Genomic DNA, 18,683 nt, shown 5'->3' with positions numbered 1-18,683 from the left:
TTGAAACACCAACTTCAATCCGTGAACAAATAGCTAAGAGATGCTCAGATACTTCTTACCTCTTGGGTGCCTCGATATTTTTTCGAGTAATTAATGGATGTATGGAAAGTGAGACGTAATGGAGCGAGGACACAGCTGGTGTGATGACCTGCACGTCGTCATTGTTTCAGGGCCTGCAGCCCTCTATCTTTCAGTGGACCGTGTGGCACCTTCTAATCCAAGCTCCTTTTGTTCCTCACAGCAAACCTGTAGATAAGATCTTGGGCACCCCAGCTTACAGACGGGGAATCGGGCTCTGGGCTGCGGAGTGCAGCAGGGTGCCAGCCCGGGTGGCCTCTGACGTGGATCTCTGTTCAAGGCCATCTGTGCTGGGCCAGGGAAGCAGCCCTGGGGGGTGAGCTCGCTGGGACGATGTGGATCAGATGTTCAAGCCGCTTCAGACCTCTGTGATTCTCTCTCTGCAGGGCATGGCGCAGGTGGATGGGACCCCCCAGCCCCGGGCTGCCCCCGGCCAGCCCTGCGTGTTCAAGCTGGTGCTGCTGGGGAGTGGCTCCGTGGGCAAGTCCAGCTTGGCTCTCCGCTACGTGAAGAACGACTTCAGGAGCGCCCTGCCTACCGTGGGATGTGAGTGAGCTGCAGAACGCCCCTCGCTAGGCTTCTGGTGGATCAGGCCAGGCCCGCTGATCCCTGCCTCATCCCCATCTGCCCCCACGCTGTCCTAGGGCCTCGGCTGCATGCGCCCAGCACAAGCAGGGAGGGGCAGGCATTCCATCAAGGTCAGGCACACGCGTGGAATCCTCAACGACAAGTAAATGCCCTTTGCCCAGCTGGAGACTGTGGGGGTTGGAGACTCAGGGTCAGGGATACAGGGGGATGAGGTGGGGTGGGGTCTACCAGGCCCAGGCTCCTAGAACTAGTGGTGAGAAGCACCAGAGTGACAGGTGAGGGCCTGGCTCCGAAGGGGTACTCAGGCTGTCTTGGGGTGTGCAGTGCACCCCTGTTCTACATTAGCAGGGAAAGCTGCATCCCTCACCCACGATATTAGACTTGGTTTCCTTTTAAAATACAGCCAAGTGCTAAGTTTGGCGTGAAGGTGGGCTTCAGTCAAGAGCAGGGACCACAGAAGGGCGCCTGGCCAAGCCCTGGGTGATGGGGATTCAAGATGTGGAGCGGTGGGAGGTGCCAGCCCAGGCGAGCTCACCTGGGGGGCTGGTTTCTGCTCTAAGACAGGTCTGCAAACGATGGCTCCAGGCCAGATCAGCCCCAGCCTGTCTGCCTGTGTCTGCAAATGAGGCTTTGTGGGAGCACAGCCTTGCCTGCCGCTCATTTGCTTATCCTCTGTGAACGATAGCTTTCCTTCCCCATCTACTCTGGAACAGCCCTGCTGAGGATTCCAGCAGTGACCTCACGGCCAGTGAACCTCAACGACTTTGCTCTAGGGCTTTTTTCCACAACTGGAAGAGTTGTGGCACCTGCTTTACTGGCACCCCAGGAGGCAGTAGGTGGCACCCCATGGACTTGAGCAGGGCCCTGGGTACTGGGAGCGGTTGGCTGGCATGGATAGTTTGGGAGGCTCAGTGCGGGCTCTGAGATCTGCAGAGGGCCACACCACAGAGGAGTCACCTTTTGGGGCTGCACTGTCCCCGAGCTTCAGGGGGTGTCTTGAGAGTTCTGCATTTCACAGGGGGGGCCTTGCTGCCCCTACTCGTGGTCGCGCTCTTCTGATTCCTTCTGTCCCAGCAGCTGGGGCCCAAGAACCTCCTTTCCTCTGCCCAGGCCATCCTGGTCTCCCACCCTCTCTTCAGGGGCCTACCAGGTTCAGGAAGGTGGACAGAGGCTGGTCCAGGTCGGGGTGGGGGCCGTCCTCCTGCTGGGTGGCTTTGATCACCCTTCTTCCTGCCAGTCTCCTACCCGGGCCTGGGCTTATCCTCTCTCTTGAAGGGAAGGGCCTGTTCTACAGGCAGGACTCTGCCTTTTGCCTTGGACTGGTGCTTTGAATTTCTGGTGTCCCTGCAGTGGGGCAGGGGTGGGAGGGTGCAGCCCTGGGTGCAGGGCAGAGAGCGGAGGGTGGCAGAGAAGCCCGGTCACATGAGTGCAGCGCTGTGGACCTGTGTGCAGAGCTAGATCCTCCTCTATGCAACCGGCCACCAACCCTGGGGCCAGCACTTATTTATTGAGCACCCACTGCATGTCAGCATCTTGCTAGATGCTGGGGATGCACAGGTGAGCAAGCCCAGGAGGCGAGTCCCAAACGGTCTCCTCCACTTCTGTCTTAGCGTCTGTTTCATGCGTATTTTCACAGGCTTTATACGCCTTGGGATATTATTACAACCTTTAGAGTTGGATATCGCTATATTATTATAAATATAAATAAATATGGCATCATTTATGCATTTAGTATTATAATGTAATTATGTATAATTATGAGTATTGATTATTAATCATTATATATTGTAATTATTATATTATATATTATTATAAAAGTGGATATTCCCACTTTTCAGATGAGAAGATGGAATATAATCATTCCTTTAACTTATGTGGGTTTGGGGAACCCGGGGTGTGTTGTGCAAAAACCTGTTTCTTTTTTCACATCTGGCCTTGGCTGTTATCAAGACAGCCACTCCCGCCAGGGGGAGGTGGGGACAGAGCACAGCTGTGGGGGGAGGATGAGGGCGCCCCTGCCCCTCGCGGGGGAGCTGGGAAGAAAGGAGGCTCGGGGTGTGCCGGGCTGGGCCTGCGGAGACCCTCAGCAGGCATCAGCGGCAGGAGCCAGTGGATGCCACGGCCAAGGGCAGGTCTCTCACTCCCTCCGTCTCCATTTCTTTGCTGTGAAATGGGGCATAAATACCTTCCCGCAGTGGGCTTTCCAGGAAAGATTGCTGCTGCCACGGTGGCTTAAGATTGTCCCCCTTAAGAGCCATCCTCTTTCCGCAGACACCAACCCCCAAACTCTCAAGGGCAAGGCTAGAACTGAAACCGGCCATGTCCAAGGTGGTGCCCTTCAGGGCAGGGTTGGCTCCAAGATGGTCCAGACTTCAAGAGGATTGATGCAGATCCTCAGGGCCCTCCTGAGGGCCTGGTTCTGTTGGCGGGTGCACGGGGTGGGCCCCACAGTGGGTGCGATACAGCGCTGGGTTCGGTTCCAGGGAAGACGTCATCCAGGCAGAGGAAGCAGGAGCCAGAGCTGGGAATGTGACACAGACAAGTCTCTGAAGGCGAGACGTCAAATGGCTCTGCGGTTGCCCTGGGACCAGGCAGGAGCCAGGCCAGAGCAGGAACACTGACAGCTTACCAGGGTTCAGCCTGCTGGGGGAGACCCAGGTGCCCCTGACTCCTGCCCACGCCAGCCATGGAGGCTTCCACTCCCAAAGGAGTGACAGTGACCCTATGGCCAGGGCCTGGGCTCGGCCACCCAGAGCTCCTCATGGAACCCCCTGTAATCCCAAGTGGCCAGAGCAGGGGACATTCTGGCCTATTCCCTGTCTTGGTGACATCTTTTGGAAGGATGGTGACACCTAGTGCTTGTCAGCAGAATTTGCCGCAGAAGCCAAAATTAATCCTGGACCAGTTGGGCCTCATGTGGGAAGGGAAGGGTGACAAACGGGGACGAAGCATGTTTGACGTTGCCACCATCCCACTGCCACCACCTCTTCGACCGGGAGCTTTGCTGATGTCCCCGAATCCCTGGAAATAAGTTTCCATCTCATGTTCCCTTTGACCAGTAATCCGGTTATAGTTTTTATAAAGATGACGTTTGCTGCAGGGAGGGTTTAAATAAGCTGGATCAGTTGTTCCTTCACAATAAAAGGTAGAAAAGCAAACTCACTTTTATTATGTTAAAATTTAGTAGAGGCACTTTTTAATTTGGGGCAATAAAATGCAAATTAGAGAGTGTATTAGTCCATTTCTGTTGTTATAACAGAATACCCGAAACTGGGTAATTTATAAAGAAATTAAATTTATTTCTTACGGTTTTAGAGGTTGGGAAGTTCACAGTCCACGGGGTGTATCTGGCGAGGTCCTTCGTGGTAGGGACTCCGTGCAGAGTCCCTTGGCAATGCAGAGTGTCACAGGGCGAGAATGGCAAGAGCTCCTTCATGTGCTCTCCTGTTAAAGCCACCAGTCTACACCCATGATAACCCATTACTCCATGAACGGATTAATTCATTCATGAGAACATGGTCCTCACGATCCAATCACCTCTTAAAGGCCCCATCTTTCAAATACCAGAATCGAATTTCCTACCCTCCTAACACTGTTACATGGGGGTCAAGTTTCCAATACACAGACATTTGGGGGACACATTAAACCTATAGCAGACAGCAATCTCTTATTAATTCTTACGTAATTCACCACTTAATGTGGTTTTTTTTAGCTCCCTGAGTGGAAGGCTGTCCCCTTCCAGAAACCCACTAGAGAGAGAACTAGCTGGTGGTGGCAGTTGGGTGTGGGGAGCGGGGCCTGGAAGTGCCCTCCTGCTGAGGCACCTCTGCTGAGACCTGTGGGGACAAGCGGAGGAAGGAAGGACACCTGGTTTGTGCTTCGATGGGGCCTCAGTAGGGAACAGTGTGTCGGGTGGCCACCAGGTCACATACAGTCTGCTAAAAATGTGCCAGTGTGTTATCTGCATCAGCGTATTCTAGAAATATGAAAAAAAAAAATCTCTGATTCTTGGCCCTGTCTGACCCCTACGGCCCAACATGCTGCCAGTACCATTTCAGGTAAAATGTTCAGGTCTGTCTGCATTCCTTGGAAATTTATTTTTCAATCATTTTGGCTTTCGCTGTGAAGATGTAGAAAATGTGGGCAGTGGGTTCCAGAAAAGGCAGACAGTGAACATGGGCTCCCTTCTGGGTCGGAGCCAAGGAGCACGCGGGGCCAGGTGGCATCAGACACCTGCACGTGGCCCACCGGCTGGCCTTCTGTCCCCTCCAGGGAAGACAAGGTTGTGCATTCTGTAATATCCAAACATTGACCCATGTGTCCTCGTTGCTCCTGCGAAATTTGTTGGGATTTTACACTGGTTTAAACTCAACCACCAGCCGTCATTTTCGAAGGAGAACAGGGAAACATGAGAAGCTAGGAGTAAACGAAAGAGGCACAACTGAGTTTTATGTCCACATGTCACCTGGCTGGGACAACTTTTAAGGTACAAGCAATCCAAATTCAGAACTGTGACTTGAAATGATAGAAAACAGACAAAAGATGGGGACAAAAGGCCGGCGTTCCTGCACAGTGAGTCCCGGGAGAGCAAAGTGAAAACACAGACCTGCCCTTTCTCTCTCTTCTCCAGGGATTTTACAGCCACCCTGGGGAGAGGCCGCTATTAGCTCATGTTTAGGAGAGGAAACTGAGATTTGGAAAGTTTAAGCAACTTGCCAAAGTCCATGCAGCTGTTGGATCTGCATCCAAGGCCCTTGCATGGCACCCTGTCTCATGTCACCTTGTAGGGTAGGTGGTTTATATCCTGTTCAATCCTGACCGCCATGCATGTGCTGGGAGTCAGTGGTCCTGTCCACTTGAAGACTGAAGCTCTGTCTGACCTAGGAGACAAAGCTGACCTTGTCTGACTTCAAAGTCTTAGGCCTACAGGAAAATATGGGTAGTGCAGGCAGAAGAGCCCATCGGGGGCTTCTGTTTAGATGCCACCCAAGCTAGATCCTCACAAGAGACCATCATGATCACAGCCATCCAGGTTAGGAATCCCTGTCCAGCCCTGTCCCCTGTTCTCTGCCTGTAGTAGGTGGAATTGTGTCCTCCTAAAGGTGTGGCCAAGTCCTAACTCCCAGAACCCTTAAGTGTGACCTTATTTGGAGATGGGGTCTTCGCAGATGTAATTAGCTAAGGATCTCAAGATACGACCATCCTGGATTTAGGACGGTCCATAAGTCCAATGACTGGTGTCCTTATAAAGAGAGGACAGAACACAGAGATATAGGGGGGAGGCCACATGAAGACGGAGGTAGAGACTGGGGTGTTGCCTCTCAAGCCAATAAACGCCAAGACTTGTCGACAGCCACCAGGAGCTGGAGAGAGGCCTGGAGCAGTTTCTCCCCCAGATCCTCCAGAAGGAACCAGCCCTGCTGATGCCTTGATTTTGGACCTCTGCCCTCCAGAACTGGAAGAGTAAATTTCTGTTGCTTTGAGTCACCCAGTTGGTGGGAATTTGTTACGGCAGGCCCAGGACACTCATTCACTGTCCTTGGAGTAAAAGTTCTAACTTCAAACATGTGGTTCTCTCTGCCTGAATAGACTCCAAACCCAACCTGGGGTCTGGGCAGGGTAGTGGCTTTCACAGGAGCCTGTTCTGCGGTGCTGAGTCCCTCATGTGCCAGACGCTTCAACCTCCCTGCACTCCTCCAGTTCTGCATATGACATATCGCATATGGTCACACACTTTGATGCTCTTAAATAGCTATTTAAAAATCATATCGCTTTGGAAAGCAAAGGGGAAAAATATCTTCAGATGATCTGGATTGCCCAATAAGTTGAATTAAAGTGCTTGGGGCTAGGTCTTTGTGTGATTATTAAGCAGCTACATGAATAAAAAGTCCCTGCCCTCCAGACACTCGCTGTTCGCCAGGGGAGACAGGTAGAGAACGCAGAAGGCCCGTGTGCCGTCGGGTGTGTGCGGAATACCGGGAGGCAGAGAGCCCAGAGCTGTCCCAAGGGCGGAGGCTCACACTCCTCTGGACACGAGATGCCAGGCAGAGAAGAGAGAGGGCAGGGAGCATCGACGGGGAGGCTAGCAGCCGAAGAGGGAGGATCTGCAGGAGCTGGTGGGAGCACGAATGTCTCTTTGTGCAGCTGAGTGGCCAAGGGGCCAGTGGTGGTGGGGACTCTCAGGGTCCCCAGAACTCAGCCTTGTCATTGGAAGCTGGCAGAGATGCATGGGACTCGTGGTTATTGGGGATTCCTCGCATGTCCAGAGTTTTTGTGTTAGGTCCTTGCGAGTTTATCAATTCCCATCCAAAGCCTCTAGGGAACCTACAAAGGATCCACAGCAATTACTGCTAACGCCTTGCTTTGTAGGGAACCCCCATCTTCCAGAAGTGTTGCTCGGCCCCTGGACAGGTGGGCGGTGGGAAGCCCGTGGTTGGCTCCCTCTGACCCGTGTGCTGAGCCCAGGGCTCTCACAGGTCCAGCCTGAGCCAAGGGTAAAACTCCATCCTCTAAGCGAAGCTCCCTCTCGGCCTCCCTGTTTCAGGTGCGTTCTTCACAAAGGTGGTGGACTTAGGTGCTGAGTCTCTGAAGCTTGAGATCTGGGACACAGCTGGCCAGGAGAAGTACCACAGTGTCTGCCACCTCTACTTTAGGGGTGCCAATGCTGCACTTCTGGTGTACGACATCACCAGGAAGGTAGGGCTCACTTGAGGTGTGACCCCACCCGCCTTCTCCAGGCGTCTGCCTTCTGTTTGCTCAGGCTTGGTGAGGCTGTCTTCTGAAGGAATTCTGTACCGTGCGGGTGCTTTATGGTATAATCACGACAATGAATAGAGATCATGCTAGCGAGTATTGTCACCTTCTCCAGGAAGCCCTCCTGGCAACCCCTCCACCTCCTCCAAGGTTGAGGTTCTGTTCTTCTGTGGTCCTCCAGGACACCTTGCACACAGCACCACCATCTACCACTCACTAGTCCTGAGTGCTGCTGAGCTGGTGGCAGTGGAGGAGGGGAGGCTCAGAGAATCAGGACAGACACAGCCCCTGCCCACACGTCCCCTGCACAGAGTGCATCTAAATCCAAGTGAGCAGACACTTAGAGCACGACGGGGCAGGGCAGGACCCTGTGGGAGTACACATGAGGGCTCTACGCCCAGCCCAGGGGTGTGTGAGCTGAGAGGTGGGGAAATTAGGGCCTCGGTGTGGTGGGGTGGGGCAGGCATGGAAGGGTGTCCCAGGCCAGGAGTGCATGCCGGGGTCCAGGGAACGTGAGCGGTGGGGCTGCAGGGGTGCAGCTGTGCTGCATGTGGAGAGAGGGGCCACGTAAGGCCTCAGGGTAGGGGCCCCGTCACCCGGTCTATGAGGACACTGCAGTTAGGATCAAGGCTTAGGGTGACAGCCACTGCCCCACACTCTCCTGCACAAAATGGTCCTTTGAGGATGTCCGGGTTGGAGTCTCCTGGGCCTGTGGGGGAAGGAGCTGTGTCCCAGCAGTGAGCTGCCTGAGCAGACACAGACCCGGCCACCCCTCCTGAGAGGGGGCAGCAGCCCCCGCGGGTCTGCCTATGGCCAATTGGAGCCTGTGACATCTTCCACAGTGTTACTTTCCACAAGTTCTTTTCCCCCTGGAGTAGCTAATGAAGACTGCCCATAAACTTCATCAGATGTTCTCTTTTCTCTTTTTTAGGATTCCTTCCACAAGGCTCAGCAGTGGCTGCAGGACCTGGAGAAGGAGTTCTGCCCCGGGGAAGTCGTGCTCATGCTGGTCGGCAACAAGACGGACCTCAGTGCGGAGCGGGAGGTGACACTCCAGGTACCGTGCTGGAGACCCGCCCACCTCAGCCTGCAGACCTTGACACACACCCATGCTTGCATGCACACTTGCACAGACACCCTCACCTCACACTCAGGAACATGCCCACACTCACACCACACTTGCACAGACACCCACACCTCATATTCAGGAACACACCCACACTCAGGAACACACACACACTCACACACACACTTGCACAGACACCCACACCTCACATTCAGGAACACACCCACACTCACACACACACTTGCACAGACACCCTCAACTCACACTCAGGAACACACCCACACACACATGCACACACCCACACACTTGCACAGATACCCACACCTCACACTCAGGAACACACCCACACTCACACACATTTGCACAGACACCCACACCTCACACTCAGGAACACCCCCCCACACCCTTGCACAGACACCCACAGACCCCACACTCAGGAACACACCCAAACTCACACCACACACTTGCACAGACACCCACACCCCACACTCAGGAACATACCCTCACTCACACACACATTTGCACAGACACCCACACCTCACACTCAGGAATACACCCATACTCTCACACACACTCGTACAGACACCCACAGATCCCACACTCAGGAACACACCCACACTCACACACACACTTTCACAGACACCCACAGACCCCACACTCAGGAATGCACCCCGACACATCACACACTTGCACAGACACCCACAGACCCCACACTCAGTAACACACCCACACTCACACATGCACACACCCACACACTTGCACAGACACCCACACCTCACATTCAGGAACACACCCACACTCACACCACACGCTTGCACAGACACCCACACCTCACATTCAGGAACACACCCACACTCACACCACACACTTGCACAGACACCCACAGACCCCACACTCAAGAACACACCCACACTCACACCACACTCTTGCACAGACGCCTGCATCCCACACATGAACAACTCCCCACACCACACACTTGCACACAGACACCCACACACGCACACACACTTATGAACACACCCCTTATACACACACCACACACTTGCACAGACACCTTTACACCCCACACTCATGAACACCCTCCACATACGCACACACTACACACTCGCACACAGACACACACATCCACACACTCATGAACACCCCCACACTTGCACACCCCCACAACTGCACACTCACAAACACCCCCCCCACACATTCACACACCACACACTTGCACAGACACACCCACCCACACACTCATGAACACACTCACACTCACACACTTATGTGCACACACACACCACACATTCACACATCCACACATGTGGCGTGCACATACACACACACACACCTGCACACTTGCTCAAGGCCCCTAAACACTCACACACACTCACATGTACATGCACCCACCCACCCACCACACTCTCTCCACCTTAATTTCCCTTTTGGCTGATGATTTTCAGTCTTTTCTGGAAAGCTCAGACCTGCAGGGGTGACAGTGGGGAAAGCCGTGAGCCCCACCCAGGCCACTCCTGAGAGCTGGCTGGAGGGTCCGGCTGGCGTCTCACACAGGGAACGGGGTCTCACTGCCAGCCTCCACAGGCCCTGTCCTGGTTACCTGGGTTACGAGGAGACGATCCCGCTTAGAAAAACGTGGGTTTTCAGATCTTTTTCGTGTTCAATAAATTATCGAAGAAGGGTCAAATAAATAAATCCAAACTTCTTAGTCAGGAGCTGGGCCCAGCAAACAGCGTATGATGGAAAATCAGACGCCTCCGCTGGCAGCGCCCCCGGACGCTCCCTCCTGCTCCTCCCTGAGCCTCCAGCAGCTCCTGGGCTCTTTGTCCTCCCTTGTGACCTGCAGCCACCCTTCCTGCCTCCCACCACGCCCAGCCCACCTCGCCATGTCCCCATCCTGCAGAGCAGCCCAGCGCTCCCTCCGTGTGGCCCCAACTCCCTAACGTGCCAGCACCACCCACGCCAGGTCTGCTCTGTCAGCTGCCCTGCGGGAGCCTGGCTGTCCCTTTAAGGTGGTCCGATGCTTCAGCAGGTCTCGCCTCCCCACCCCATCCCCAGAAGAGAGCTCTGTGCACAGGGACACCTCCCTCCTCCGAGTGACACCCCCTTACAGGGAGAGGCAGCAGCTGCCCCTGCCGGAGGCTGTCTGTCTGTCTTCAGTAGATCTTCCCCCACCACATCGAGGATGGGGACCATGCAGGCCACCACAGGGATTTAGCTGGAGGGGAGACCCATGGCATGAGAGTCACACAGGGCCATCAGGAGCTGAGACGTGACCTCCGGTGGCCGCCTGAGTTCCTCTCTGTTGGGAGAGTCTGGGAGGCTTGGGGGAGGGTCCTGTACAGGGAGACCCTGGTTCCTTGGTCACCCCAGACTCCTGGGTGTGGCCATGCCTTCCTGTGGACGCTTCTCTCCTTGCTGGTCACACACTGCAAACCTGGGGTCCTCCGGCCTGCCTTTGCTCTGGAACATGCATTTCTCCACATGGCTCCAACCTGCCTCAGGAACGAGGGCTCCTCGGAGGAAGGGCCAGCAGCCTCTCCCATCCCTGTGTCGTGTTTCTTCCATTCTCAGTTGGTGTTTGTGCCCACGCATGACAGCCCACAGGGGCCAGGAGGCCAAGGTGCGAGGGGAGCCAGGGGAGGGCAACTCGACTCTGCAGATTCTGCTGGGAGAGCGAGGCCCTGCCCTGGCCCAGCTCCTGGAAGGTCCCCTCCATCCCGTCCTCTTGGTCCTGGGCCCAGCTCCAGGAAGGTCCCCTCCATCCCGTCCTCCTGGTCCTGGGCCCGGCTTCTCCAGGAACAGAGCTCAAGGAGAAATGCAGAGGAGTCAGGTGTCCACGGGCTGTCCCTTTCCCTGGGGTCTGAAGGTGAGAAGTCAACGAGGCCTTATTAGGAAACTTTCGTCGTATAAAAACACTGGCTTTTTGTGGCTGTTTCCCTCAGGAAGGGCAGGAGTTTGCAGAGAGCAAAAGGTTGCTGTTCATGGAAACCTCGGCCAAACTGAACCACCAGGTGACCGAGGTCTTCAGTGCCGTAGGTGAGTGGTGGCCCTGGGTTGGACAAGGAGGGCGGGGGCTCCTCACCTGCCCTGCTTCACCAGGTCTTCTTTTCTGGTGTCTCGGGACACAACACAAGGTCTCTAGGGATGGCGGGTGGGCCAGGGAGGCTGGGCCCTTGTTCTATGGCTCTGGGTCAGTGTCTGCGGGGCTGTGCTGGGCTGGGGGGCTTCCCGCCCCAGCCCCCTCTCCTCCTTGTTTTTCACAGCCCGAGAGCTGCTGCAGAGAGAAGGCGACAGGCAGGGCCAGGCCCAGCGGGGGGACGCAGCTGTGGTTCTGAAGGAGGGGCCCTCCAGGCAGGCCAAATGCTGCGCCCACTAGAAGCAGCCCCTCCAGGGGAGCCACAGGGAAGATGCCCCAGGCCCGGGCCTCGGCTGGTCCCAGGCGGGCCGGGTGAGCCACTGTCGGCTGCACGTTGACTGTGCTTTGCTGTTGACGCTGGATTGTTCTGGGCCCTAGAGGTTCTGAAGGTGGCGTTCTTTATAACGACCACTTCCCGAAGCCATTGGGGATTGTCAGGGGGAGGATCCGGTACCAAATGACTCCTGGAAGTGTGGGCTGCACCTTGCCAGACGCCGTTTGATTCCGGGACACCCACGCCAGCTGTGCCTGCCCCACCTGGACCGCCGCCCTCTCAGCAGCCTTGTCCTGGACACAGAGGAATTGGATGGGCAGGGTCGCAGCAAGTGTGGGAGGAACGCCTTGATCCCTGCGGTGGGCAGACAGATGCCTCACCCCTGGCGTGGGCGGTGGGCGGGGAGGGAGCGGGCCCAGATGCAGGAGGCCGAGCCAGGCAGAAATGCAGCGAGGGCCGCGGTGGGGGTGGGCGGGCGGCTGGATCTCAGTGGGGTCGCCTCTCACTCCCTTCTCCTGGCTGTGATTTGATGAAGCAGTTTCTGTCCAGTGAGCACGAGGACTCTGAGACTTTTGACCTGAGGTATAAGTTGTACTGCATATCTACTTTTGCTCTAAAAATTAAGCCGCTTTTGACAATCTGGCATTCAGTGAGTTTGCAAGGACAAGGCAGGGCACAGAGCTTGGCAGATCGTGTTGTTGTAGGTGCCTCTGCACTTGTTCTAGGAGTGATCGTGGCAGGTAAACCAGGACGCGGCCCCTATGGGGGCTGTGACAGAGGGGGGTGCAGCTATCTCTCTGGACGGGATGTCTTCCTGGACCGTGACATGTAGTAGCCCCATAGTGACTACCTGCCTTTACAGAGAAATGACTATGGGCCAAATGTGTCCCCCAAAAGTTCATTTATTAGAAGTTTGGTCGCCATTATAACAGTGGTAAGAGGGTGGGAAATCCAATGATGGTATTTGAAAGTTGGGGCCTATGAGAGGTGACTGGACCCTGAGGACCATGTCCTTGTGAATGGATTGTTCTGTTCATAAGGTAATGAGGGGTCTGGGCATGGTCTGACGGTGTTAGGAGTGCAAGTGAGAAGCTTAGCTCTGTCTGGCTCAGCCCATTCTCACCATGTGACACCATGCATCACTGTAGAGTGACCACCAGAAGGCCCTCAAAGATGCGCCTCCTGGACCTTGGACTTCCCAGCCAACAAACTGTAAGAAATAAATTTCATTTCTTTATAAATTACCCAGTTTCAGGTATTCTGTTATAAGCAACAGAAACGGACTAGTGCAGAAACCTAGAGCCCCTCCTGGGAGGTAAGCTCCAGGTGACGTTTCCTGTTGAGTCCCTCTTGACACCTGAGGTGGCAAGGGGAAGGTATTTCAAAGGTGCCATTTTTCGGGGGGTGATGCTGGTTTTCATCCTGGCCTCTGGGACTATGATAAACAGGTCTGAGTAATGATAAGACATTGTTACCCACCTGAAAAAGATGACTTCACTGTACCGACTAGAAGGGTCATGGAAGGAGACACGTAGTGTCCTCTGCATCTGACCAAACGTCTCGTCATCCCAGAGCAGCTGCGTGGCAGGAGCTTCAGGCCGCGCCTCTGGGCGGCTCTCTGCTCTCGCCCGCTTCTCAGAACACCAGCCCAGCTGCCAGGCCTCGACCTTCAGGTTGGCTGTAAAGTAAGGCAAATCATCACTAAAGCCAAAATGTTTTCGTTATTTTAGTTATTATTTTAGTTATAGTAAGTTTGATTTACATTGTCAGAGTGAGGGCTCAGACTCTCCAAACCCACTGTACAGACTGGGTCACCAGACCCCTCACATGCCAGGCTGGGTCCCCAGAGCCCTCACACACAGGTCCATGCTAGGTAATTGGGAAAGATTCCAGGAGCTGTTGGCAGACGACACGAGCTAAGTCCTCGGCTTCCTCCGTGGCAGCAGCTTATAGGTCCGGAAGCTCACAGGTCTGGCAGTGGCAGTGGCCTTGCAAAGCGTCCTGGGGGCACTAGCAGCAGCAGTAGTGGCCTCCCCGTGCCCCCCCCATAGGGGGCATCCTGGGGATGGTAGGCGCCGTGGCTCGGAGCCACTCATCCTTAAGTCCATACCCAGGACACCTGGGTGCACACTCCCAATTACACTAGACGATAACCAAGGAACACCTGAGCGCATATGCCTGTTTACATCAAATGCTCAGCAAGATTCCGAACATGTGAGGGGCCCTGACCATTTTTCCTATACTTTCCCAACACTGGCTCAGCCCAGGAGGAGCCCTGGCAGGGACTGGGGAGAGGACAGGGAGGGCGAGGTCACTCAGGATGGCCGTGTCCTAGGCCAGAGGTCACTGCCCCCTCCAGGAGGCCTCTGCTCCCTGCCCTCGTCTATCAGGCCTGGCCAGCCGGGTGTCTCAGCAGTGCCACCAAGCCCTCGCACCTGAGGAAAGGAACCTGGCATTGTCATCGTAATTGAGGTAATTGCCCTGTCCCTTGGGCCCCTGGCCATTCAGCCTCTGTTCTGGGAAGACGGAAACAGCTCGGGTCTCCATCGGATTCAGACTTTCCTGGTGCTCGTGTGAGTTAAGGAAACAGTCTCCACTAGACAAACACAGACCAGATTTCATAAGGTTCTTTCTTGTCACGATCTTCGAGAAAAGTTAAAGCATAAGCAAAGAAAACAACAGCTTCTGAGAGGGCCTGTTTCCTTGATTTCCACTGTTTCTGTGTTTTAGACAATTCCACAGGGGAGACCTGACAACGTACAGCAGTGTGCGCTGCAGTTTCTGACTGCTGGTAAAGGTGGACAGTTTTCCATGCGATGAGTCCCTTACAGATGGAGTCCATGAGGCGTGAGTTCCTGGTGTGCCCTGCTGTGTCCTCGCGCTCCTGGTCCCTGCAGTGGGCCCTGAGCTGGGGGCCCCTGTAGCAGGCAGGCAGGACCCAGCTGGGAGGCCGCGATTGCCCACGGCCACTAGATGGCGCTCCAGCATCGCGCAAGGCAACCCCCTCTCAGCACCCTGAGTATTTTCTAAAGAGCAAAACTCCACTTTCAGAGGAATTCCTGCGGCGTGGGTTGATGGAGCAGGAAGTGTGGAGATAAGTAGGAGGTTTGTAGGATGCCCGTGTACTTGATTGGCTGTTTTCCCTCTGTCTTGTGAGGCCTGTATTGTTATTCTAGAATTTATTATTAAACTGTGTCCTTTGATCAGGAATCCTCCCTGGGACTGGATGGGTCTGTCCTGGTCCTGGAGCCCGGGAATCCTCATCTCCAGGGACTGTGCCTGCCCCTTTCCCTCTCGTCCTCCCCCACTAGTCAGGTGGGGCTCAGCCCTGCGCGGGAATCACCTGGGAGCTTTGGAAGGCCCCACACCTGCACCCCACCCAGGGGTTCTGGTTAAATCAGTTTGCACTGGGGTTTTAAACCCTCCCAGGTGAGCCTGAGCATTTGGGCAAAGTCGACGCCTCCGTGGGAGCAGGGGCTCTGTCTGTCTTCTGTGGGATTCCCTGTGTCTGGTACAACATCTGGCACATGCCAGGGGCTCAACAAAGATGTGTCCACAAAGGGATAAAAGCCATTCCCCACCTCCCCGGAGACCTCAAGAAAAGGCGGGCTTACCGTGCCAAGTGTCCGTGGAAGGCGTACTTGTGCCGGTGCCTCACTTTCCTCACCTCGTCCCCATCCTGAGATGTGGGGTGATGGGGTGCAGGATGAAGGCCCCGTTGCTACGAGTGCACAGGAGACGAACCACCAGGGCTGGCAGCCACTCAAGGCACAGATACTTCAGGATGAAGCTTCCAGGACTCCACTGGCCCTGGACGCTGGGGGAGGCCAGTCATGTGCACACCGTCCTGGCTGCAGCCTGGGAAGCTGCTCAGCTTGAGTTTGGACCCGGGTCTTCTCGTGAGCTTGTATGTGTGTGTGTGTGTGTGTGTGTGTGTGTGTGTGTGTGTGTGTGTGTGCGCGCGCGTGCGTGCGCGCATGTGCGTGTGCAATTGTGGTGCAGGCAGGAGGCATGGAGAGGTTTGTAAGTGACCCCCAGGAGCTCCCTGCCATCCTGGCCTGATCTGCTGAGTGTTTCCTCTTCTTGCTTCTCTAGAATGTGTTCTTGTCTGACTCCTCTGCATGGATCTGCTTTCTCCAGAGGGGCTTACTCACCTCTTCTTTTTCTTTTAAAATTTATTCCATTCTTGGGGTTCCCACTGGCCAGATTTAGGACCATTTGAGCATCAAAACTTTTTTGTAAAATGTGGAACAAAAGAAAAGGAAAAAAAGAAATATCTCCCTCAGAAGAATCCAGCTAATAAATGTGGAAGGAATGAGAGAATGGCCGCTGTGTGACCCAGGTGACACAACTAACCCGGGCAAGGCTTGTCAATGGATGCTCAAATCCTGGGCCGTGAGCTGGCTGGGAAATGACACTGCCATGGGGGCTGGACCTCCACAGACCGCACACTGGTCACACGGGGGGGAAAATCCCTTACCACCGCGAGATGCACCTGAACCACACGATCAAGCCCAGCACCTGTCGAGTGGGACCCCAGGACCCCACCATCAGATTGTGTAAGACACAACAGGAAGGACACAGATTTGTGCCCACAGCGAGTAACCTGAATCCAGTCAAGTCCCCAAACCTTCCTCTCTGATGACAGTGAATACAGTGGAGAGAAGAGGCAGCCACACACGGGGAACAGTGAACAGACAACGCCTGTGGCTCATTTCACACGATAGTGGGTCTGCCTGTTTGAAACAGTCAATGCTGTGACAAAGAAAGAAATAAATAAAATGATCAGGGACTGAAGAAAAATAACCAATTGCAACTGTGAATTTAGATTGGAGCCTGGTTAAAAAAACAAAAAAGAAAAGAAAAAACTAGGACTTCCTTGCTATACTTGGGGATTTGTGAGTATGGACGACAAACTGGATGATGTTATGGAATTATTTAAAACTTTCAGGTGTTGCAATTTTGTGGTTCTGTGACAGGCTGTCCTTATTCTTGGGAGACGCGTGCTGAAACGGGGGAAATGTCACGATGTCTGTGACTCACTTCCACGTGGCAGAGAGAGCAGGGGGAGGCAGGGGAGAGAGAAAGTAAGTATTGTGATAGCTGTCGAGTCTCGGTGGACTGTGAGGTGCTCGTATTTTTTGAACTTTCTTGTGTGTTTGAAAGTTTCATTATAAGAAGCTGTAGAAAACACAAAATCTTCCCCTTCATCTCTCTGGACAGAGAAGATGAATTTGTTTCCTGGGGCTGCCCTAACTAAGTGCCACAAACCGAGCAGCTTGAACGGCAGAAACGCATCATCTCTCGGTTCTGGAGGCTGGAAGTCCCAGGTCTGGGCTGTCGGGGCTGGTTGCTCCGAGGTCGCGAGAGAATCTGACCCAGACCCCGTCCCGGCTTCCGGAGGGTGCTGGTGTCTTTGGTGTTCCTTGGTTTGCAGATGTGTCACCCCATCTCTGCCTCAGCTTCACGTGGCTCCTCTGTGTGCGTGTCTGCCCCAGTCCCCTCTTTTTATAAGGAAATAGTCATATTGGGGTGGGACCCCCCTGCTCCAGTATGACCTCATCGTAACAGTTCACATCTGCAACAACCTGTCTCCACGTGCGGTCACATTGTGAGGTACTGGGGGGTAGGACTTCAACCTATGAGTTTGTGGGGGAAATGACACAATCCACCCGGAGCAGAGGGTGAGCGCCCGGCTCCTTGGAGACTCCCTGGTCTCCAGCCCCCTGGCTTCCCTGAGCCCCGGGGGACCGAGTGCTGCCTGCTCCTGGCTGGGCAGAGTCAGAGCCAGAGCTGGAGCCAATCTTCCGATTAGGGCAGGGAAGGGTCCCTTCCCTGAGGTCCTCCTCTGGGGGGCAGGCCCCCAGAGTCCTGGAGGCGCAACAGAAACCTCCGGTCATTGTCCCCCTGATAAGGAGAGGTAGTCTTTGCCTCTGGATGGTGGTCACTGGCCTCTCTGTCCCTCCCCTTTGCCAGTGGCTGGGCTCTTGCCAGCCAGTCCGCCCTCCCCACACACGTGCCACACAAACTGCAGACACACTCGCCTCCCTTGAGCCGATTGGGGCCAGGCAACCCCCTGCTCAGTGACCGTCACTGCCATGGGCTCTCGTTCCACTCTCCTTACCCATGGGCCTGGCACTGTGTCCGCAGGCCATCAGCTAGGGGGGCCCCTTCCCGAGGAGGTGTCCTTCCTCTGCCCTCAGCCCCCGAGGTCCCAGGCTCCCTCATGACCCCAGAGCCAATCCTCACCCCTTTGTGGTCATTTGCACCGTGTTTTGTGTCTGTGCCCACACTAGGCTGTGACTCCTCTTTCAAAGTGCACATCAGTGGCTTTTAGTACATTCACTGTATCCTCCAGCCACCAACTCGGTCTAGTTCCAAGACGTTTCATCACCCCCAAAAGGAAACTGCGTCCCCATTAAGTGGTCATTCCCCATGCACCCCTACTCCCCTGCCCGTGCCTGCAGCCACTCAGGTGGCTTAGGTGTGGGGGGCTTCCGGCTGCAGGTGACCAAGGGTGGCCTCAGCTCCCCTACTCAGTGTCCGGTGCCCTCGGGAGAGTCACAAGGCCTTCTCTTTCCAAAGACGCTGCTGGGCTCTGAGTTTCCTCCTGAGCTGATGTCCCAGGAGGGAAAACACCATCTTATTTGTTGCCACGGAGTTGCAGACGTGCAACTGAACAGGGCCAGTGCTTTTATTAGGACTGGAGGGAAAGAGCCCGCAGAGGAGGGGATGGCAGGGTGGGGGACAGCGTCCTGGAGTTATTTTCTCGACGAGCTGGGTTG

At 54.9% G+C, this 18,683-nt stretch overlaps 1 protein-coding gene across 1 annotated transcript; it reads left to right on the top strand.

Moving 5' to 3' along the window:
- Nucleotides 1-467: 467 nt before the first annotated feature.
- RAB17 (RAB17, member RAS oncogene family) lies at nucleotides 468-11,864 on the top strand. Its single transcript, XM_063087587.1, has 5 exons — nucleotides 468-624; nucleotides 7,211-7,362; nucleotides 8,351-8,476; nucleotides 11,431-11,524; nucleotides 11,752-11,864. Exons 1-5 carry the CDS (start codon nucleotides 468-470, stop codon nucleotides 11,862-11,864), a joined length of 642 nt encoding a protein of 213 aa, XP_062943657.1.
- Nucleotides 11,865-18,683: the final 6,819 nt, after the last annotated feature.

The sequence above is a fragment of the Cynocephalus volans genome, chromosome 1 (assembly GCF_027409185.1).
Source record: "Cynocephalus volans isolate mCynVol1 chromosome 1, mCynVol1.pri, whole genome shotgun sequence".
NCBI classification, from domain to species: domain Eukaryota; kingdom Metazoa; phylum Chordata; class Mammalia; order Dermoptera; family Cynocephalidae; genus Cynocephalus; species Cynocephalus volans.
The sequence above is the reverse complement of the archived record's forward strand: the minus strand, read 5'-3'. Positions and strand labels throughout refer to the sequence as shown.